The sequence below is a fragment of the Accipiter gentilis genome, chromosome 19, assembly GCF_929443795.1.
Source record: "Accipiter gentilis chromosome 19, bAccGen1.1, whole genome shotgun sequence".
NCBI classification, from domain to species: domain Eukaryota; kingdom Metazoa; phylum Chordata; class Aves; order Accipitriformes; family Accipitridae; genus Astur; species Astur gentilis.
The window spans coordinates 44,724-68,425 of NC_064898.1; the positions used below are offsets into that span (position 1 = coordinate 44,724).

The following is a 23,702-nucleotide window of genomic DNA, read 5'->3' on the forward strand; positions in this document are numbered from 1 at the left end:
TGCCAGTAAACGGAAATAGTAGGCAGAAAGAAACCATATCCATACTAAGACAGTTAGCTGTGTCGTAAAACTGAAGATCACTGCAACCAGTGCCATCTTAAAGAAGAAGAAAAAAAAAAAAAAAAAAAAAACCAACACCAAAAAACCTGAAAGGAACCATCGCTGTGCATGTCATAAGCATGAAGTTATTTTAACCTGGTGACTACTCTGCCCTATACTTTAAGCATCATTAAGTTTTTATGTGTTTTTAAGGTCTAAGGTTACTATTTTAAATGACCTACTTGTAGTGGCAGCCCAAGTAGCATTCTGGAGAACACCACAGTGCCCACAACTTCTACAGGTCAGTGCAGTCTGATCAAGCACTACATTTCTAGGGGAGGAAAACAAAAAACCACTACCGCTCATTTATTCAATTGGAAAGCTTATTACCTGCACCTTCCAAAGCAACAGGCTACAGGAACACTGAATGCAAAGTAAACCAGACCCATCTGGAATAATCTGACCTCTCAGCTCCAAGTTACACATCTTTCATTTTGTATTTGAAGGGATTAACAGCATTTGGATGCACAGAAACTGTCTTTACAGTGATGTCTGCAGACCTCCGAGTCATAAGTTAAAAATGTCTTCCTAAATTATAACAGTATTAGCACTTCCTCTGAAAGGAGTGAAAAAAACACAACCAGGGAAGGAGGAAGTGACATAACACCAAGGTTTTTTGTCCCAGAGATAACAAAATCCTGAGAGAACAAGATGCTTGTGCTATCAGAATAAAAATCCCCAAAGAATCAAAACAGTTTACCTTTCCCTTGGAAAAGTTACCTTTGAGTCAAGATCTGCTCTTTTTCTCTCCCAAGCATGAAATCTCTCTTCAGCTTAAGACTCTCTTCTACTGCAGTAGAAATTTAGTGCACGTGCTGGAACCTGGACAGAATCTTATTTAAAAAAACAAACAATACAATAGTACTACAGTGGCCAGAAATCTTTTACATATTCTGATGAAAAGACTCAACTTATTTCTAGGAAATAAAGTGTTTGGGGCCAAAGCCAACGCATGATGGTCATGTAAGGTTAAATTTTTATTAATTTTTTTTTTTTTTTAAATTGATATATTGAAAAAAGCTGGAGAAGGAAGCGGGGACAGAAAGGAAAAACCATTCAGGGAGTCAGTGGTATAGACTGTCAGCACGCAATCTAAATATTGTAATTGCAGATCACATAGTCAGAACAAGCCAGTCAAAAGTAGCACCCTCCCTGGGAGAGGGGTGGGAGTCTCTCTCCCCTTGTCTTTCAAGCCAAGACCCAACTAGCAGAAGGCAGCTTTTCTGTCAGATAAAGCAAGGCAAAAGGATCATGTACAGCAACTTCCTTGCAGCCTCTTGCTCCTGAGCACCCTTCTTCACCTCTTTCTTTCTTTCTTTCTTCTGGTGATGGGAAGGCAAAGCATGTTCTGTTCCTGTGAGCCCATACTGCTTGTCCCTATAGTCACAGCAGGCACCTGTGATTCCTCTCCGAAGACATTTACGCATAGAAATCAGTTGAGTGGTGTGTTACGGAAGCATAAGCTGCAGTGGACGTGATTTTGAATCAGTTATTGTTTTGCCCATCATGACAAAATAAAACCAGCAATTTCTTACTTTATAGAAATCCTCCTAAAGTAGTAGTTGCCCCCAGTCGCTGTCAAGTTTTTGTATCACAGGAGAACAAATGCAGCCAAAAGAACATTTTCTCTAAAATGACCACTCCGAACTGCACAAGCAGGCAGGCACAGGCCGCTGCCAATTTAATTAAGCGTATGTACACAGCACCACTTAGTGGTGCAAGCGGAGTCACCGCTGATAGGAATGAGAAGCTTGAACACCAACCTTCCCTCCCCGGCCCCCTGGACACTGCAGCCTGATCTTGACAAATTGACCGCCTGGATAAAAAAAGCTATCTGGCAACTAAAAAGATCCATTGTACTTTTCTGCTCAGTACACCTAAAGATACAGATTCACCCTCGAAATCTCGGCCAATTTCTTGAATACCACCAACACTCAGAACAGGTTTCAAATGGCAACGTGGCAGGACAAAGTAATAAATACTTATCCTTAAGTCTGCTAACTTTCTAAACCTTTGCCTAGACCTTAAGGAAATGTAAAAACAAACAAACTACTGCAAAGTTCAGTACGCAATCCACGCAAAGTTAAGGCTATCAAGTAGGAACTGGATTACAAGTATAAATCATGCAACAGCTACTCTATGACATGGATGTCCTGAACAGATCATCCTCTACAGTTTAAGTCCAAGGTACAAACCCATCGGCACCTCCTTCCCTCTCTGTATCGCTGTGGTTACCTGCTCTGTGCCCAGAGCCAAAAAGAGTCCCGACGTTGGAGTTACTGTTCCTTTTATGCCCACCCCCATACTTCTTTCCTGACGGAGAGGTGATGCACCTGATTTGAGGTGGAGCGCAGACAACCTTCTCATCTAGTGCTGGGCAGTTTATTTGTCCCATAAACAAACCCCAGGAAAGAGAATGCACGGTTGGACGGGTGCACTTGAGGTTTTGACCACGCGGTAGCACCGTTAACTGCTGAAAGAGCAGGACTCTCTGCCGCTCCGTGTCCATGTCACGACTGCCCTCACGTCCCCAGTCTGCACCCAGCTCCTCCAGGGTGTGCAGAGGGGCTTCCAGCCCTGGCTCAGCAGGCGTCCACATAAGATCCCCCAGCCAAGAGGGGGGTGTATGCTCACCTGCCACATCGATACCGTGGGTACATTAAAAGCCACCCCGCAACTCTTTCCCCAGAAGTGACTGGGGGAGGCTTTTCAGTCATCTGGCTGTAAACCCCCTCCCCCTCAGGGAGACCAACATCCAGGCATGCCTTGCTCTAACTCCCCAAATCCACTGCCCTCCGAGGAATAAAAGGCGTCTGGGCCACTCCCCCGGCTCTAATCTGCAGATATGCCTGGCTTCCCAGAAGTAGGCTGAGAAAGCCAGCATTAAGGCACTCCTTCCCACGCCCAGATCCACAAAATCCTCAGAGAAAAGAAGAAAAATAGCCACTTCACCGCAGCAGGAAGTAAATGGACTTGGGGGACACAGGAGGCCAGTTCTCCCGGGGTCAATGGAAAGGAGGGCTAGATGCAACGTATCTGAGGATTTTCCATGTGCACAGCTGAAACAGCCATGCCTCAAGCAGGGATGCGTCCCATTTATGGCAGTTCCTCCCCACTTCTCATCCCCAAAAGACAAACTCGGGCCTCTGCCTTCTCCGTGTGTAGCTCCCCACTCCCTTCAGCATGGAGCTGCGAGGCTCTGGGTTTGTGGAGAACCACAGGTGGGAAACCGAGGCTACTAATGGTGACCACAGAGAACAGACCGGCTCGGAGGGGGCGAGGAGGGCTGATGCACAATTTCTACGTTTGAATTTGTTGGGAACTTGGTGGGAGTCACAGGCTTGCAAGCCACAACCCCAGCTATCCAGGACATGGGCTTCCCAAGATCACAAACCTCAGGGGACGGGGACGGGGACGGGGACGGCGCCTGCGCCGGTGAGCGAACGCCGGGCTGCCCCAACGCGAAGCACGGCGCATGCGCCCAGGAGGCGCATCCGCACGGCTGGTCGGGGAGCGGGCGCAGCGGGAAGCCCGCGGAAAACCACGCGAAACCGGCGACGCTCCTGAGTCTGACCTGGTCGACTACGCCGCCCCCGAGAGCCGCGCTGCTGCCCGGCTGCCGAGTCCGCGAAAACTACAGCTCCCGGCATGCCCCGGGAGGCAGCCTGCCCCGCTGCCTGACGCCGAGGGGACGCCGCTTCCGTTCCCCCCCACCTCCCCACGCCGGCGCAGCAGCAGTTCCCGCCGAGCCCCCAGCGCCGCTCCGGGTAGCTCCGGCACGGCGCGGCCCCGCTGCCGCTCCGTGCGTGCAACATGGACCCCGCCGTCCTCCTCGGGGCTTTCCCCGGGACCCGCCGGCCGACTGCGCAGCCCCGCCACGGGGCCCGGTGAGCCCCCCCGCGCGCCCGTTCTCTCAGCCGCCCTGTCAGCGCCCCCCCCACCCCCGCGCGCCCGTTCTCTCAGCCGCCCTGTCAGCACCCCCCCCACCCCCGCGCGCCCGTTCTCTCAGCCGCCCTGTCAGCGCCCCCCCCACCCCCGCGCGCCCGTTCTCTCAGCCGCCCTGTCAGCGCCCCCCCCACCAACCCCGCGCGCCCGTTCTCTCAGCCGCCCTGTCAGCGCCCCCACCCCCCACCCCCGCGCGCCCGTTCTCTCAGCCGCCCTGTCAGCGCCCCCACCCCCCACCCCCGCGCGCACGTTCTCTCAGCCGCCCTGACCGCGCCCCCCCCCCCCACCCCCGCGCGCACGTTCTCTCAGCCGCCCTGTGAGCCCCCAGGGCTCCCCCCCGGCCTCGGCACAGGCGGCCCCCACCTCCCCCGGGCCACCCCCGCCTCCGACGTTCGCCGGTACCGAGGGGTGACCGGCCCCGCTCACCTTCTCCCTCGGGGCAGCCGCAGCCCGGTCACTGCTCAGCTCCGCTCCTGCCTGGGCTCCCGGCGGCCCCTCCCCTTGCCAGGGAGGGGGCGTCGCCATCAGCCTCTCACTGCCCGCACCTGCGGCTCCTCCAGCCCCGGCCCGCAGCTGTGGTACCGAAACCCGCAACCAAACCCCTCACCACCAAGGTGAAGTGAAGCAGCAGGCACTGCCTTGACTGAGTGACAGATGTCAAGAGTCATCTGATGTGGAAGAGGTGTTAACTGGGGTCAAAATACAGATTTTATTACCCGTCTGATTTTAGTTCTAAGACTTGGCGATTGCCAGGTATCATCTTTTCGATTTCCCCAGGTCCACCCGCGAGCGAGGCCACAAGGGAGATTTCTTCCAGAGAGAGGATAGAGTTATTAAGTCTCAAGACCACGATTTGCTTTTCTCCTTCATGAAGAGGTGAGTGGATCATATAGCATCACTAGTCACCCAAGCAGTTAAGCCTGAACTTTTCACCTGTCCTTTAATGCCGTCAACTCCAAGCTAAATTTTTCCCGTTATTAAGAGGGGACCAAAGATCATGTGAAGTATTATTATCCTTTCTACAAATACACCCCCATCTTAGAGCTTTAGCTACTAGAGAAGGTCTTGGGAGTTTGGGGTCAGAGGAGCTAGCTGCAAGTACAAACTTTCATACAGCTCTGTTTAGGATGTGTGATGCTTCTCTGGTTGTCTAAACCGGTCTGAATTTCCACAGATGGTCCTGACTCTGGGTGGCTCTAACAAGGATCCTGGAACTCCAGTAAGTTCTAAACATCGTTTTATATTTTAAACATGATCCCAAGTTCCTTTTTGCACTTGTCTCTACGGTTTTGGCAGCTGACAGCCCCGAGGGGTGCTTGTACAAGTTTCTCCCGAAGGGCGAGTAAATTAATTCTTTTGTCCGTGAGGTGGATGGTTTGGTAACGTTATAATTCACAACGCTATAATTCCTTCTTTCAAATTTAAAAAAAATAATTGCCTTTTAAATCCATCCAATTTAATCTGATTTAAAATGATTCTCATTGTTCTACCTCTTTTCTCAAGTTTTGGTTAAATTCAATGTCAGTATTCTCCACGGAACTAGATTTTCATCTGACTTTGGAATCGGAAAGGCAGGCTGTTACCGAGGTTAAATTCTGTGTCTTTACAAAACTTTGAATCAGTTACAAAACTAGATTATTTTTTTTAATTCAAATTACAAAACCGGTTAATACCAAGATGAATAGCTCAAACAATAATTGTTTCATTTTGTTTATCTCATGTTTAGAACCCCTCAAAAAAAACCACATACACCCTCTAAACACACAAAAAGATTATTGCCCTCGACAATATTCCTAATAGCAACCCCAACATTATAAATTTTACACAACTGTTTTCCCAAATAGATAACGTGAAACTTACTTATAGATTTTCCGTTTTAAAGGGACAGTTTCTTTAGACTTCCAGTTTCTTGTTGGGTGCTTTCTTTATTCTCGAATAATGAAGCCAAGGTTCTTCTCCCAGACCTTTACTGCTACAAGTGTTGTTAAAATGACTCGATACGGTCCTTTCCACTTCTCGGTGATTTTATATATATTCAGTCTCCTGGTCGGAAGGGATGCGCTGCTACGTCCAGTTCTAAGGGTCCAGCTGTGGAGACATACTGACAAAGTTCTTGAAAAGAATTGCTTAAAGAAATCATAACACCTTTTAAAAACATATCTCCAAAGGCACTCGAGATACTCAGAACACAGGACTCTTGATATGGTCTTTCGTACAACATTTCCTAAAGACTTGACTTTTCTTTCTCTTCTGGCTATACTCCGATTCTTAATAGAGCCACGGGTAACGCTTTAACCCATGTGAGGAGTGAGGTTTCCTGACAAATTTTACTCGACAGTTGCTTAAGGATATAGTTCATTCTCTCTCTCTGCCCACACACTTGCTTGTGGTCTATGTGGGGTGTGATAGTCTCAATCCATAGATAATACATGGCTCAACTTGTCTCATAATCTTTGCTATAAAATGAGGGCCATTGTCAGATGACATTCTTACAGGCACCCCATATTTTGGTATTATCTCTTTGAGCAAGACTTTGACTACTTCCCTTGCTTTGTTGGTGCGACAAGGGAAAGCCTTGGGCCACCCAGTAAAGATATCAACTAAAACTAGGACATATCCTTATTTTCAAGGCAATTCTATAAAATCAATTTGCTAATATTCTTCTTCTAAAAAATTTCCTTATTTAATAATCCCAAAGATGATCTTATTACTGGTTCGGGGATAAATTTACATATACATTTCACGTCCACTTATAATTGTTTAAACAATCTTTGTCATATTTCGCTTTCTGTTTCCCAGTATACTCTGTGATGTTCAATGGGGCAATTTCTCTTATTATTGTGGGTGGGACTATTATTCGACCTGTCGGTGTTACAGCCTATCCTGTTTCATTTTGTTAGCCTGCAATCTAATAATTAATTCTTCATCTTTTTCATTATAATTTGGAGTTTCTTTAGGCAATTTTATACCTTTCTCTGGAACTAGTGCTAGGATGCCTTTTTCTGCAGCCTCTTCAGCAGCTTTATCAGCCAGTCGGTTACCTGCGTTAGGACCGGTCTTACCTAACGGATGTGCTTTACAGTGCATCATCGTGACTGCTGTTGGTTTTTGAATGCTTTCTAACAATTTCAGTATTTGTTGTGCGTGCTGAACGGCGGTGCCTGGTGCAGATAACAGTCCTCTTTCTCCCCGTGTCGCTCCATGCGCACGTACCACTCCAAAAGCATACTTTGAGTCTGTCCAAGTGTTGACTCGCTTTCCTTGACTTAGTTCCAGAGCGAGTAAGAGCTATCAATTCAGCCTTTTGGGCAGAGATCGTCGAAGGCAAAGTTGGCAACGCAAGTACCTCCTCAGTAGTTATTGTCTATCTCGATAAAACGTTTTCCTTCACAGATGGAACCGCTTCCGTCGGCATATAGTTCCCAATCTGTTTCTTCTAGTGGCACATCTCAGAGATCCAGTCAGCTGGAGTAAACTCTTTCGATTGCCTGCAAGCAGTCACGTTCCAGTTCTCCTTTAACTCGGTCAGTTGTTGAAAACGCAACGGGGTTAACGGCGGTAGTAGTTTTTAGGTAAACATCATCTTGTTCCAGCAACAACACCACTTGGTATTTCAGCATTCTGCTAGGGGATAACCAGTGCCCCCCTTTCCGTTTTAGCACAACAGTTATCATATGGGAAACGTACAGTAATCCTTTCTGCTCAGGCGAACTTACGAGCTTCCTGGATCAGTAGCACAGTTGCAGCGACGGCTCTCAGACGACCAGAGCATCCCAGACTCACGTTATCCAATCGCTTCGAGAAGTAGGCCACAGCTCGCCCACTTGGCCCTAAATATTGGGCCAGGATACCCAGAGCTCTACCTCGTCTTTCACGAGCAAAAAGTTCAAGTGTCTCTTGTGAGATCTGGCAGACGCTAGGGCTGGCACCCCTGTTACAGCCTGTTTCAATTCGTGGAAGGTAGCTTTCTCGGCATCGGTCCAATCCGTCGTTTGAGGTTTTGAGCTGCTCCTGTAAAGGTCAGGCCAGCAAGCCACAATTTATAATCTACAGGTGACACCACTCGACCATTCCCGGAAATGCTTGTCATTCATTTTTTTTAGTCTTAGGTTCGGGGAGACGACACATTGCCTCTTTTCTCTCAGTTCCCAATTGTCTCTGTCCTTTTAGGATTTTAAAACTCAACTTTAAGTTTCTTCTTTCTGGGTTATTTGGGTTTTTTTCTTTTGACACTCGATATCTACTGATTCCCAAAAAGTTCAAAAAGTTAAGAGTTAACTTTGTGCATTGTTCTTCCGTCTCAGCTACCATTAACAGATCGTCCATATATTTCAGCAAGATTTCTTGATTATTTTCTTTCTTCCAAATCTCTAATTCTCGTGCCAACTGATTTCCAAAAATGGTAAGACTATTCTTAAAGCCTTGAGGCAAGACTGTCCACGTATATCGTGTTTTTCTCCCAGTCTCAGGATTTTCCCATTCCAAAGCAAAAACCTCTTGACTATTGGGATCCAAGGGAATACAGAAAAAGGCATCTTTTCGGTCCAACACTGTGAACCATTCTCATTTCTCCGTTAGGGCTGTTAACAAAGTATAAGGATTTGCTACGACCGGATGAATACCTTGTACTATTTGATTTATTGCTCTGAGGAGGTCTTGAACTAATCTATCATCTTTTTCATCAGCCTTTTAACAGGCAAGATCGGGGTGTTATATCTGGATTCACATTCTATTAACAATTTGTATCTTAAAAATTTTTGTATTACCATTACTAACTCTTTCCGACTTTCCGGTTTTAGGGGGTATTGTTTCATTCTTACCGGATTCGATCCTGGCTTTAAATCAACTCTCACAGGTTCTGCTTTTTGGATTTACCGGGAAGTTCCCAGTCCAGACGACTGGAATGACAGCATTACACTTGGACCGGTATAATCTTCTGCTTTCGGTAAACATCCTGTTAACAACAAAGCCGCTGCTTCGATACGTTTAGTTTCTGGAATTAAAATTTTAAGCTCTCCATTTTTAAATTTAATTTCTGCCTCTAAGTTCTCAAATAGACCTCTCCTTAACAGGAGTTTAGGAGAATTTGGCACATACAAAAACTGCCGAGTGACCCATTGCTTTCCTAATTTCATTGTTAAAGATTTAAAGAAGGGTCTAGTTTCTCGTTCGCTTGTTGCACCAACACAACCAATTTCTTCAAAACTTAACTCTCCCTCTGAGGTATTTAAAACTGAAAAGGTGACTCTAGTGTCAACTCAAATTCAATTTTCTGTTCTCCCAGTTTAGCTGTAACCAGAGGTTCTGCTGGGAGACTCCCCTCCGGTCCCCGTCCGATACGTTCACTTAAAAAGAACAAATCTACATATGGCACTTTATTCCATTTACTCTCTCTCCTACAAAACAACAGGAATTGCAATATAGTATTGTAACTCAAAGTTCTGTTTGTTTACCATTTTTCCTGCAGTTCACCCCAACGTGCCAATAAACATCCCAGCGGTGACGTTTCTGGTAACTTTTCATCAGCAGTTCTATTTCCTGCACTCTTATTCTTAAACAATTTTGCTAATGCCATTATACTTATATACATTCAAATACCAAATACCAAACAAATGCAAACGACAGCTGTCCCAAATAATACACAAAGTCCAACCCAGCAATAGCTTTCGCTTATGACTTACGGGCAGACGCCTAGGCTTCCAGTGCAGACGGCTACCCTCCAAGCCCCAACCCTGGGAAGCTTTCGCCGCGCCTCACGGGCAGGCTTTCCAAACAAATTCCAAAGAAGCAGCGCCTTACCTTTTTTCCAGGGAACGCTGCGAGGAGCTTTGCGTGTCGAGGGTGACGGTTCTCCCCGAGAATACCTCGGTGCCGGCCGGAGCTCGATCGACACGCCATCCCGTCCAGTCTCACTCGCAAGGTCCCATCTGGGTCGCCAAAACCGTTACCGAAATCCAGAATAAAACTCCTTAACGCCAACGTGAAGTTAAGAAGCAGGCGCTTTGTTTATCACAGCGCTGGGGACACGGGGGATCGCTCCTCCAAAGGCGTGTCCCACTTAGTATCAAAATCCATCAGTTTTTACAGGCTTTTCCCGTCAGGTCATTGTTACCTAAGCTCCTTCCGTAAAAACGCATACTATGCTCGTTCTTAAATTTAACCGTTGTAACGATCGGTCCTGTGATTCTATAACCTTATCAATATTCTTATTTTAAAACAATCATTGGTCAGTGACGCTTGGCTCTGCTGACTGGCATCGTCGATACTCAAATCGAGATGGGAAGGGTAAGGGGGTTTCCAAGCAGCAAACTGGTGTCCACGACGGTTTCCTTAGTTTCCTGAAACAGAACGTAGGAAAACCAGTAACTTCCTGGTGAGGTTTCTAGGGTTAGCTGTTTCAGACTTTAACAATATTACGGTTCCTAGCGTCACGCATAACACAGCTCCTAAAGTTTCTATGGCTACGTTTCAAACTTAACAATCCTATACGTTACGCTTCACAGTTTTACTTCTTAATCAAACCTAACTCTTCTATGTGATTAAATGTTGATTTCTTTACCAGAACATTTGCAACAGCTGGAGCCCAGCAGGAACAGGGGGGGCACGGCCCGACCCCCCCCAGCGCCTCACCTCCTCCTCCTCCCCTGGGCTCCCTCACAGCCCCTCGCCCCGTGCAGAGGGAGCGCAAATGCAGCCCGGAGGGCAAAGGGGCCGGCCGGCCAGCGTCTATTCAGTCAGTCGCGCGCCTATCGAGTCCTGCCAGCGAGTCTGCTCCGGGGCTCGGGGCGCCCCCCGGCGCTCCCCCTGCCCCTCGGACACCTCTGATAGCACATTTCCATATGTTCTGTATGGCACGTCGAAATATTTGGGTGGTTTTAATACTTTGTACCAGCTGTGGTTTGCTGCTAGGTGACTGTAAAAGTGAGATTTGGTAAATAATGGTTAGAAATCTTATACTAACGCTACAACTGAAACAACAGACAAAAGTATAGCCGAGCAATTAACTAGCAGAGGTAGGTACTCCTAAGTTTTGCAGTTCTTTGCTCTTATGACTAGATGTTCCCCTGTAAGCTAAATGGGAACAATGCTGAAACTGACCACATGCGATTGAAACTGCGTTAAGCTTCAAGATCAAAGAACAAGGACAAGAATAAAGACTTCGAGGACAGCCAGCAAGAACTTCAAATGGGTCGGAGGTCGCAAAAGCAGCCCTTCGTCTCAAATGGATCCTTCCTTGCACGTGATCGGATGTAGGCAGCGCTATGATAATCGGTTGCCGTCGTTTTTATGTATATGTATACTCATCTGATTAATAAGCAATTAGTTATTCTATATAACCTGTTTGTGCTAAAGCTGTGGCACGCACACTAGGTGGAACTATCCCCCGTGCATCCGGCGCTGCAGTGAAGAACGCCTGCTTTCTAAAACTCCAAAACGAGTCTTAGGGAGTTTCGTCGACCGGCTTTTCAGTATCAGAGGTACAAGGGAGGAAAGGAAAAAAAAAAAAAAAAAAAGGAAAAAAAAAAAAAAAGCAGGGGTGTGGGAAAGAGAGGGGACCAGGGGACGGAGGGGGCAGGGAGGGACCGCAACACCGAAGAGGGGAGACGGGGCCCCGAGGGCCCGGGGCTCACCGCAGCTCTCGTTCTTGGCGCTGCCAAGAGACTTTGCCAGTTCAGCCGCTTCTTTCTCCTTCTCTCCTCCCTTCCTCTTCTGTAACTCCAGTCGCTTGGCTGTCCTCCGCATAACGGAACACGCGAGCCCCTCGCAGCTCTTGCGAGATGAGGCCTCCTAGACACGTAGCCTCGCTCGCTCGCTCGCTCACTACGTGGCTGTACCGCGCTGCTGGTCACGCATACAGACCCTGGCGGTCTGACCTGCTGTGGACTACGAGGAGGGATCCTCCCACACCCACAGAGGCAGGGTCCCTCTGGCCTGCAGCGGGAGGCAGCTGCCAGCCAGATGGCCTTCCGTTTCTTCTTTTTTACCTTTCTGTGGCCTCTCCAGCTTCAGCAGCTCCCGTCCACAGCCAGTAAGTGCTCCGCCTGTCCCTCTGCGCTCCCGTGCCGTGAGGAGAGGGAGGCCGGGCAGAGACAGGCCACGCGAGCCTGAGGCTGCTGCAGTCAGCGGCATCCCCGGGGACGAACGGACAACCCCGCTCACGGCGTGGCCTCTGGCAGAGGGAAAGAGGCAGCAGCGACCGTTATTACCGCAGCTCCACCCTGGCCGGAGCCCCTCCGTCCGCAGGGGCTTCCGCGGACGGACACCGCTCCTTCCCCGCGCCGCTGCTAACGGCACCCGCCTTAAGGGAGACTCGAGAACACCGGAGGGCCAGCTTGCCGCTCTCACGACAGGGCTCGGGGGCTGCCTGCGGCTGCAGCACAGGCTTCAGGGGAGGGGCTGCAGCTGGGGGCAGCCGCAGGGGCCGAGCGGGGCTGGGGAAAGGCGGCGGGGGAGCTCCGGCGACTCGGGGAGGCGCCCGCTGGCCGCGCCTGGGGGGTGCCCGCCTCCGTCCCCTCTTCCCTTCTGTCGGCTCTCGGGGACCTGCCCGGCGCTGCCCTGGCCCGGCTCGCCTCCGGCGGACCGGGAGCCTGCCGCGGCGGCCGCTTCGCAGCTTCCCGTCCCGCCGGCCCCGGGCGGCCAGCGGGCAGGAGGCACCCGCCGCCGCGGCCGCCGCCGCCCCCGCCGGAGGGGATCGCTCGCCTCACCCGCGGTCCCGGCGCTCGCCCGCGGGGCGGCAGTGGCGTTTCCTTACCGGGAGGGAGGAAGCAACGAGCGCGGCGGCACTTCCCCCCGGGGCCGCACTGCCGGTACCGTCGGACGGCACGTGCAGGACCGGGGCAGCCCCGCGCACTCGCAGCCTCCGAGCTGCAGTACCGAACATTGGCCGCGGGGTGGCAGCGGCGAGGGCTTGGCAGAACGCGGCAGCGCGCATGCGCGGCACCCCAGCTGCAGTACCGGACTTTGGTCCTTAGGTGGCGAAAGAGCGCTGGCGCAAGGGGCCGCCACCGCGCATGCGCGGCTCCCAAGCTGCTGTACCGTGGTTTGGTAGCCAGGCAACAGGCAGAGAGCCGTAAACCGCGCCTCCGCGCATGCGCGTTTGCCGAGGCGTCGTGTCGCGATTTGGTTGCCTGGCAACAGCGGCGACGCCGTAAACGACACTGGGCGCATGCGCGGATGCCAGGCGGCCGTAACGCGTCCTGGTTGCTAGGCAGCAGCAAGCGCGCCGCACAGGGCGCAGCGCGCATGCGCGGCTGCCCAGCTGCGCTTCAGTTGCCAGGCAACAGCGGCTAGCAACGTCTATGTGCCAATGCGCATGCGCACCAGCAGGAGCCCACCGACTCACGCCACCGCGCATGCGCGCCTCCCCAACGCCAGTTCCCACCTTCGCTCCCCGGGCAGCAGAATCCGCATCCCCGCAACGATCCTCTTCTGAGCGTCAGCTGCGTGAGGGACGACTGACAGCTCAGCCCAGCAGAGACCAGCCGCAGGCGGCAACTCCTTGCTGGGGGCACAGGGCTGACGTCGCCCTGCCCTCTCCCCACTCGCAGCCCGGGCACTCCTCTTCATCGCCTCCCTTCCAGAAAGCACCCGAGCGGCTGGAGCGTTTACAGCAGTCAAGTGCAAGGAACAGACAATTCGGGCGGCCGCTTCTGTCCCTGCCCCCCCACCCCGTTATCTAGAGAGGAGAAGCAGCACAGGGAACCTGCAAATGGGGGGGGGGGGGGTGTCCCCTGGAGCAAGCCCCAGGGACTGCTGTATCCCTCTGCATGGGGCATCAGGGTTGCAGGAGCGACAGCAGCCGGGCAGCAGACGCTGGCGAGAGATTTACAACAAAAAATAACGCCTGGTTCAGGTGACAGCCTGAAGGCAGGCCACAGGAGACCCAAAGCTGCTTCGTGCCGGAGGGGCAGCTCTGTTCGGCAGGAAAGGCCGCGACCCAGCGCACCAGATGCGAGCGGCCCACCTGCAAGCGAGCGATACCCCGGCGACCCTGGGGCTCGGTCGGGGTGGGCACCTCCGTGCTATCAGAACGCGGCTCTCCTAATCCTGCACGCACGCAAGGCTTCTTGCGCGGGGCTCATCTCTTATCGAAAAGACGCTGCACGGTGTTACTTACCGCCCTGCCCTCCGGCGTTCAACGTAATCAGACGTGAAGCAGGGAAAGCAAAGAGGCCTGTCGGGATATTAGATGTCCTCAGCAGAGGACCACAGAGCCCTCGAGGTTCCATCTTTGCTCCCTACAGGAGCGTGGCTCCGCACTCCTTGCCGCTCCTGCCAGCAAGCGTCACAGTTGCCCTTTGCCGCCTGCAACACGGCCCCAGTACTGCCGCTTACAGAGCGACAGGCGCTCGCTATAAAGCGGCGATGAAGAACAAGGACGGCCCGTCGAGATGGCAGGAGGAACACAGAGAGCCTCCAGCATTAGCCAGGCAGGGTTTGCAACTCACCTCGTGTCCTGGTTTAACGCCAGCCTGCAACGAAGGCCCACACGACCGCTCACTCGCTCCCCCGCCCCCAGCGGGACGGGGAGACAAGCGGAAGGGCAAAAGTGAGAAAACTCGTGGCTTGAAACAAAAACAGTTTAATCATCATGAAAAAGAAACAACAACAACTTGTAAGGAAAAGAAGAAGAACAAATGACAGAGAACAGGGTGCAGGCAGCACACCAGGGGTCTGGAGCCTGATGGATGATGGGGGGGTGGTGGTGTGGAATATGGAGGAGGGAAAGGAGGGAGGCAGGGCAGGAGATAGGAGAGCAGGGGGTGCAGTGGGAAACAACTCGCGGGGGTGTGCATGGCGGAGACACGGACCTAGTGGGGAGGGTAGGTGAGGGTACAAAGGTGCACGGGGGGGTACTAAAACCAGACGTGCTGCTTCACAGAAATACGGTCCCACCTGAATTCGGTAGTAGGGTTTCTTCTGCGCTTAAACATTAATCAGGCATTTAAAAGCTTCAGTAGACTTGCAAACTGAAACCTCTGACAATTTACGTAGTCTTCTAATTTCTGATATCCAGGATATGTGAAAATAACACTCTCAATTCAACAGTTTTCACCGAGAACGATATGTGTTAACCTAAATCACACAAAGTGAATAATATCATGTTAGCCATGTAGCCTTTATTAAGAGGTTGAAATTACCTTCTCGGGATCTTTTAAGCTTCTAAGCGTAAAATAATGAGTGTAGCTTACAGATGTGGAAGAGAAATCTTTTGGTATCATAACCAAAGTAGTCTTCTCCTCTATGAATGGCAACACAATCTGTAATACTGCATCGACACCTCAAAACCCATTCTGTCTCTCCCCTTTTGTCATCCAATGTTGTCTTCTAGATATTTCAAGAAATTCTTTCATTGTCTATCCCATAAAATGAGAAGTAGATTATTACGGAAGAGCTCCACAGATAAAAAGTTAATGCATTAGACTAGCTGTGATATAAAAATTACTGGAGATATATTTATGTGTGATGTTCTGATGAATTATCTAGTTGTTTACAATTGCTAGGACTTCTCTCAGCGGTAAATCACTGGCAATGTGCACGAACACAAGAAACTCTTCACGGGGCACATTCATCCTTTATGCAGTTAAATGAAGTTTTTAAATCACAAAAAGATTTGGCTGTTACACAGTCTAAATTACATGATAGTAACCCGAACCACAAGACCATGTCTCTCCTACTTTGCTCTGTTGCAGAAGAATCTCAGCTTGCAAAGCACATCAGTTTTCCGTAACACAGATAACCAGGGTTCACACAGTCAGACTTTTCAGTTAGAAGGCCACAGAAAGAATCATAAAGAGACCGAGTATCTTTTCCTTAAACATCCTGTTTACAGACAGCTATGTTACCTCCAAGTGCTATGAAAGTTACTTTCTCTAAAACTATCTTCCATTTAGTTTTCCTTTTTTTTTCTTCTTTTTTTTTTCTTTTCTTCCCCTGAAAACTATCTTATAGCTTAATCCTTATAGGATTTTTTTTCAAGTTTTGTTTTTTTCTAAGAGTATCAACACATGAAAACTCTAAATAGTTTCAGGAAGGTCAGTATTTGCTACTGTTGCACTTGATCCAACATCCCACTTTTTTTTCCACCAAGCAAAGGAGTTCAACCAAGTTTCTTTCAAGAGCCATACAGGAGAAAGTACAGATTCTGCTCTGTCTGCTAACAAGCAGGCGAAGGAGCTGCTACCGATTTGAAAACTATAGAGGCTCTGCTGTGCCCATTTTCAACTGGGGAACAAAAATAGTATTTAGGTCCACTTTTTCTCATTTGCAAAGCAGATCCACTGCCTTGGGAGACTGACCAGAATTACCTGGAACAAACATTCTTTTTGCCTAGGATCTGTTTGTTAGTTGAGAAAACAATCACTATGTCCCTGTGATAATATAACACGATTTCATCAAGACATTTCTGTCTCAAGGGGCCCAGTTGTATTTTATTTTCTAGTAACACAGCATCTATCCAATTCCGGTCTCTGACTTAAGAGATGAGGAACATGCAATTTCTTCAATGTCTACTTATCACGTGAGGAAGTCAACAAACCTCTTTTCACAGTTACAAGCACTTTTCAAAGACCTGACAGTTCGCTCCGGTCATCAGCTGACCCTGAACAAGTTGCAAAAAGGATCAATAAATGCGAGAAAGACCTTTGGTACGAGGGAACCCAGACAAACCGGTGCAGCAGCTTTCTTCCCTATTGATTGGAAAAGAATGCTGTTTGGCTGCTGCTTCTACGGATAATCCACAAATTATTTGCTATTCTTCTTAGCCAAAGGGCTAAGGCAGTGCCATCAGCAACTTCATAATAAACCCTGAAACAAGAAGCAGATATTACAGCTCCAAGTCTGAGCAAACAGCATCAATGATTAAGACAGCTCTAACATGGAAGGCCTGGTAAGTGGCAGTGGTATAAGGCACTAGCAATTTATCAGGGCTCTCTTTCAAATGCTGGCATTTTCTGTGACTTGGATTTTGCCTATTATTATGAGATCATTACATCACCTATCACACAAGTGTAGCTTTGTTAACTTTGAAAGAAAAGCTGCTAGACAATATACAACACAAAGTTAGACAAGCGAGGGAAGTACACAGTGAGGTCACAGGCAATCTGGAATTGGGCACCCGACTTGAATTCCTGGCTTTGAAAACCTCTCTCCAAATGACTTACCATCCTTTCACTAAGATCCAGCAGCAGTTCCCTCCCGTGCCTCATGCTCCTCTTTAGTCAGCCAAAGCCCACGGAGCTGCACTGTAAGCTTGAAGACCAGGATGCCAGCTTCGTGTCCTATTTCTGTCACCTAGTTTTTACGTACCGTTTCTTGCTAATCAAAAGGCCCAGTGATTCCTCCTCACACATCACACTGGAGTTAGTACGTCCAAGCATTATTTCTGCAGCGCTACATTTGCACGGATTAGCTGCTGAACCCTCCAGATGATGTACTGCTTTTCAAGAAGGGTGTAGTATAACTGGCGAGGGTCTACAGCAAATCCAAGAGGGTGCTCAACGATGTACAGGAGTCTGACTTCAAAGCATAAATTGAAAAACAGCCGCTTAACCTGGAAAGGGCAATACTGAAGAGAAAGAACAATGTTTAAACTCTAAAAGGTAGCTATAAGGAAGAACTTTTGTGTGCATCCACTGCACACAGTTACACGGAATCATGGGGCTTAAATTACAACCTGAAAAACTTAGGGTATGTGGCAATCTTTGCAACAGTAGTAATAATTACAGGAAATGTTTAAGAATAAATTAGGCAAGCATTTGTCAAGAATGGTACAGAAAGTTGATCATTCACCTCTAGAATGAGAGCAACACTAGGCTATCTTCAAAGGTTCTTCTTTCCCCACTGCTGTCCCTCTCCGTATTTCTACCCTCAAACACAAGCATCATCCCCAGCTCTGCACTTACAATTCTATCTGCATATGCACATGTCTAGAGATGCACATTTATTTCTTCGTTACACAGGTGAAGGAGAGTACTCATAGGTAAGCCAATTTACATAAACAGCTTTTGAAAGCTAAACACCTCAGCTTCTTGCAAAACCGTCACCCCAACAGAACACCGGGAGCTGTATGTAAATCCTTATTCCAAAACTGCGTTCTCTTAAATCTTATGAAAACCATTTCTAACATAAAGCCTGACCTGACTGGTCTATTTTCTGACACTCCCCTTCTCTGTCATCAGGTACTCATTAGATAGTAAAACAACTGACGGGGCAAACACCATAACTAGCACAATAGCTGACTTCCGTAGCAGTTGCATATCATGTCTGAAGAAATGTGAGTTTAGTAGGTGTACAGGTAGATACACATTCAGAAATGCACAAGAACTGAAAGGAGTAATCTGTAACTGGTAGACTAAGAACGCTGCAATAGCACGCAATGTAAATCAACATGCACCTATAGGGAAGGGAAGGGAAGTACAGAAACATTCTTCTGGATTAAAAAAAACAAAACGCAGCAATGGTAGGAAAAGGTACTTGGAATGTGCCACTTTCAATCCACTGAAACGACGTCTGCAACAGCAGTAAGAACACTGGCAAACTACCTTCTCTCTTCCACAGGGCCTTGAAACCCATACGCATTGTGTGTTGCCAGTTGCCATTAGGAAACAAAGATATTAAATAGGGCAAATCAGAAGTAACTTGAACCAATCCCTCCCACCCAGCTATAAACCAGGACCATATACAGCCCTTGCAGACTACACATCCATTCCAGCCACATCATTAGCATAAGCTGTGCAAACCCATGCAAATCAACAGGTTTTTCAGGCATAAAAGCAGACTCCAACAGCAGTTAAGCCACTTCTTACAACTGACAATGTCATACTTCCATCCCTGATCATAGCACAAGAACAAAAGAGAATGGGTCTTTATTGTCCTTCACGAACTTGAGGGGCTGCAAGAAACCAGTGAAGTCACAAGCCTGGATTCTGTAACGTCGCTACCAGCATAATTTCCAGATCAAAGATCCGGCCTCCTGTTACGATCATCAAACATAATTTTGAGTTCAGAGAACAGGTCATCACAACACTATGTTAGGTAGAGTATAAAACCTTATCATCAGATTCTCAGCTAGTTTAAGTCAATGTATTCTGTGTGTTCCGCTGAAGTCAATGAAACTAAACACACTATCACAGGAAAGAGATATTTCAGCACGCCTCAGACCTGGAAAACTATCTTGAAAAATGCCCGTCACTTTTAACACAAATTCTCTGCACTTCCCACGATCTCTCAACAGCGAGCAGTAGTAAGACCCTAACAGTTACTTGCAACCTATTTCTTGCATAGCATTCATTTTTATTTTAATTTTAAAAGGGGCAACTAATACATAAGATTTTTGCAGCTACTCACAAAAAATCAATAAGCAAAGACATTTGTTCCAAGACTTAAATTTCTTGTATAATTTAAAAAACTATCAAAACTCTGTAAAGTAAAATAGATACATTTACCTACTAATGTTGGAAACTACAGACAAACTTCAGGAAATGACCAAAGGTGCAGAGGATAGGCTAATGCCTATTAGCATTAGGTTGAAAAACAAGGTAGAAAAGGTAGAAATGCCTATTAGCATTAAGGTAGAAGAACAACAACAACAACAACAACAAAGCCCAGAAGTTCTACAGAAAAATGAGTGAGCAGCCCACAGCACTGGCAGACAACAGATTTTTTTATCGCCGCTTCCTCCACCCCTTCTTCTTATCCCCCCACCCCCGTTTTTTTTTTAAAGGAAATAATTATTCTATTGTGAAACATATTGCCAGTGATGCAGTTGAAGCCAAAAGTTTACATGAGTTCAGGAGAGGATTAACCGAATTCTAAGACACGGGCCAACACAACTGCTATAGCATCATGGTGAAATACAAACAGCTACTCTGAGAACGACACATTATTCTTCACTAAATTTGCCTTTTACCCTGTTGTATAGTTACTAATGTTGAAAAGAGTCACTGCTGTGCAAGAAACTAAAACTTACAGCGCTTCATGCTCGGAGAGAACTGTGGCCCATCAGCTCGTGGCTGTGAAGTCTTACAACTTAACACGTTTCAGCTGCACACCAACAAGTTCTGAGGTGGACTGCTGACTGTATTCAATAGTCACAGCTTATGTAGGAGGATATGATAAACTTGACTTATTCGCCTTTAACCGATGCTCCAACTATGTTAAAGTCGTTCTTAAAGCAGGTTACTGGTTTGATTACCCTTCATACAAAATCCTCCTTCAAATGGAGGTTTCTCTTCTCTTCTTTTCAGATTTAAGGCATGAACAGAAACCACACCTGCATCATCACTGAAATCAGTGCCTATTTTTCAATAAACTTTAGCAGCATCAGAATTCGTCCCCAAGTACCGTTCATAAAGCAAATGCTTCATTCTTCAAAACTTTTTTTAGCAAAGGTTAGTAATGCTGTAGCACAGACTCTCACGCCCAGTCACGCATGTTCTTCCCGAGACTGTTACGCAGCTTAGTATTTTAAAAATCGCCATCCTAACTGCGTACCTGATACTACTGGTCCTCCCCTTTTTAAAGTCTGATGTTAAGGAAAAGCTGCAAGTCCTACAAAACCAGGCAGACTTGCTTGTTCTTGCCAAAGAGAAAAAGGTTAAGCATTATTAAAAAATAAGACTATTGCCTACCTTTAAGTATCCATAAAGCTATCAACATGAACCGTACGGTGGCTTGTTAGCATCGCTATTTGAACACGGGCATGCAAAATGTCCTTCAGTTAAATTCCAAACTCTATGAATTAATTGGTGGGCAATTCCCCAAGGATAAAACGTCTATCAAAAGCCAACAGTAAGCCAGAAATCTCTTTCCGTTTCATGGGGTAAAAAAAAAAATAAATACAGTGAATCCTGAAAAAAGAAATCGATATTAGACAGGGAACGCCTATATAGTTATAGGGCAAGTAATAAAACATTTAGTGTTTTGATTTTTTTCTTTTTATTTATGTCATCACAATAGTTAGACAAACATGGAAACATTTGCAACAGCAATACTTGGGTCACTTTAAAATCTTGGTAACACTGAAATACAGGTCAGCAAAAACTAATGATGTGGGGAGGGGACTTTAGGTCTTCTTATTTTCATACACATTCACACACACACACACACACACACACATATATCTATACACACACGCGCACTCCACAACTCCAAAGAGCTATCTTACCTATGTCTGCCAGTAAACGGAAATAGTAGGCAGAAAGAAACCATATCCATACTAAGACAGTTAGCTGTGTCGTAAAACTGAAGATCACTGCAACCAGTGCCATCTTAAAGAAGAAGAAAAAAAAAAAAAAAAAAAAAACAACACCAAAAAACCTGAAAGGAACCATCGCTGTGCATGTCATAAGCATGAAGTTATTTTAACCTGGTGACTACTCTGCTCTATACTTTAAGCATCATTAAGTTTTTATGTGTTTTTAAGGTCTAAGGTTACTATTTTAAATGACCTACTTGTAGTGGCAGCCCAAGTAGCATTCTGGAGAACACCACAGTGCCCACAACTTCTACAGGTCAGTGCAGTCTGATCAAGCACTACATTTCTAGGGGAGGAAAAAAAAAAACCACTACCGCTCATTTATTCAATTGAAAAGCTTATTACCTGCACCTTCCAAAGCAACAGGCTACAGGAACACTGAATGCAAAGTAAACCAGACCCATCTGGAATAATCTGACCTCTCAGCTCCAAGTTACACATCTTTCATTTCGTATTTGAAGGGATTAACAGCATTTGGATGCACAGAAACTGTCTTTACAGTGATGTCTGCAGACCTCCGAGTCATAAGTTAAAAATGTCTTCCTAAATTATAACAGTATTAGCACTTCCTCTGAAAGGAGTGAAAAAAACACAACCAGGGAAGGAGGAAGTGACACAACACCAAGGTTTTTTGTCCCAGAGATAACAAAATCCTGAGAGAACAAGATGCTTGTGCTATCAGAATAAAAATCCCCAAAGAATCAAAAGAGTTTACCTTTCCCTTGGAAAAGTTACCTTTGAGTCAAGATCTGCTCTTTTTCTCTCCCAAGCATGAAATCTCTCTTCAGCTTAAGACTCTCTTCTACTGCAGTAGAAATTTAGTGCACGTGCTGGAACCTGGACAGAATCTTATTTAAAAAAACAAACAATACAATAGTACTACAGTGGCCAGAAATCTTTTACATATTCTGATGAAAAGACTCAACTTATTTCTAGGAAATAAAGTGTTTGGGGCCAAAGCCAACGCATGATGGTCATGTAAGGATAAATTTTTATTAATTTTTTTTTTTTAAATTGATATATTGAAAAAAGCTGGAGAAGGAAGCGGGGACAGAAAGGAAAAACCATTCAGGGAGTCAGTGGTATAGACTGTCAGCACGCAATCTAAATATTGTAATTGCAGATCACATAGTCAGAACAAGCCAGTCAAAAGTAGCACCCTCCCTGGGAGAGGGGGGGGAGTCTCTCTCCCCTTGTCTTTCAAGCCAAGACCCAACTAGCAGAAGGCAGCTTTTCTGTCAGATAAAGCAAGGCAAAAGGATCATGTACAGCAACTTCCTTGCAGCCTCTTGCTCCTGAGCACCCTTCTTCACCTCTTTCTTTCTTTCTTTCTTCTGGTGATGGGAAGGCAAAGCATGTTCTGTTCCTGTGAGCCCATACTGCTTGTCCCTATAGTCACAGCAGGCACCTGTGATTCCTCTCCGAAGACATTTACGCATAGAAATCAGTTGAGTGGTGTGTTACAGAAGCATAAGCTGCAGTGGACGTGATTTTGAATCAGTTATTGTTTTGCCCATCATGACAAAATAAAACCAGCAATTTCTTACTTTATAGAAATCCTCCTAAAGTAGTAGTTGCCCCCAATCGCTGTCAAGTTTTTGTATCACAGGAGAACAAATGCAGCCAAAAGAACATTTTCTCTAAAATGACCACTCCGAACTGCACAAGCAGGCAGGCACAGGCCGCTGCCAATTTAATTAAGCGTATGTACACAGCACCACTTAGTGGTGCAAGCGGAGTCACCGCTGATAGGAATGAGAAGCTTGAACACCAACCTTCCCTCCCCGGCCCCCTGGACACTGCAGCCTGATCTTGACAAATTGACCGCCTGGATAAAAAAAGCTATCTGGCAACTAAAAAGATCCATTGTACTTTTCTGCTCAGTACACCTAAAGATACAGATTCACCCTCGAAATCTCGGCCAATTTCTTGAATACCACCAACACTCAGAACAGGTTTCAAATGGCAACGTGGCAGGACAAAGTAATAAATACTTATCCTTAAGTCTGCTAACTTTCTAAACCTTTGCCTAGACCTTAAGGAAATGTAAAAACAAACAAACTACTGCAAAGTTCAGTACGCAATCCACGCAAAGTTAAGGCTATCAAGTAGGAACTGGATTACAAGTATAAATCATGCAACAGCTACTCTATGACATGGATGTCCTGAACAGATCATCCTCTACAGTTTAAGTCCAAGGTACAAACCCATCGGCACCTCCTTCCCTCTCTGTATCGCTGTGGTTACCTGCTCTGTGCCCAGAGCCAAAAAGAGTCCCGACGTTGGAGTTACTGTTCCTTTTATGCCCACCCCCATACTTCTTTCCCGACGGAGAGGTGATGCACCTGATTTGAGGTGGAGCGCAGACAACCTTCTCATCTAGTGCTGGGCAGTTTATTTG

The 23,702-nt window shown here is 47.1% G+C and overlaps 1 protein-coding gene across 4 annotated transcripts in view; it reads left to right on the forward strand.

Annotated features, from left to right (window-relative positions):
• LOC126048508 (uncharacterized) overlaps window positions 1–23,702 on the forward strand; it is a 95,358-nt gene that overhangs the window by 41,481 nt on the left and 30,175 nt on the right. The window contains exon 4 of one of the 4 annotated variants that reach the window (XM_049823653.1): window positions 9,512–9,555. The exons of the other annotated variants lie outside the window; for them this stretch is intronic. Coding sequence (XP_049679610.1) covers window positions 9,512–9,555 — 44 coding nt within the window. The remainder of the gene's footprint in view (window positions 1–9,511; window positions 9,556–23,702) is intronic. 4 annotated transcript variants of the gene reach the window in all.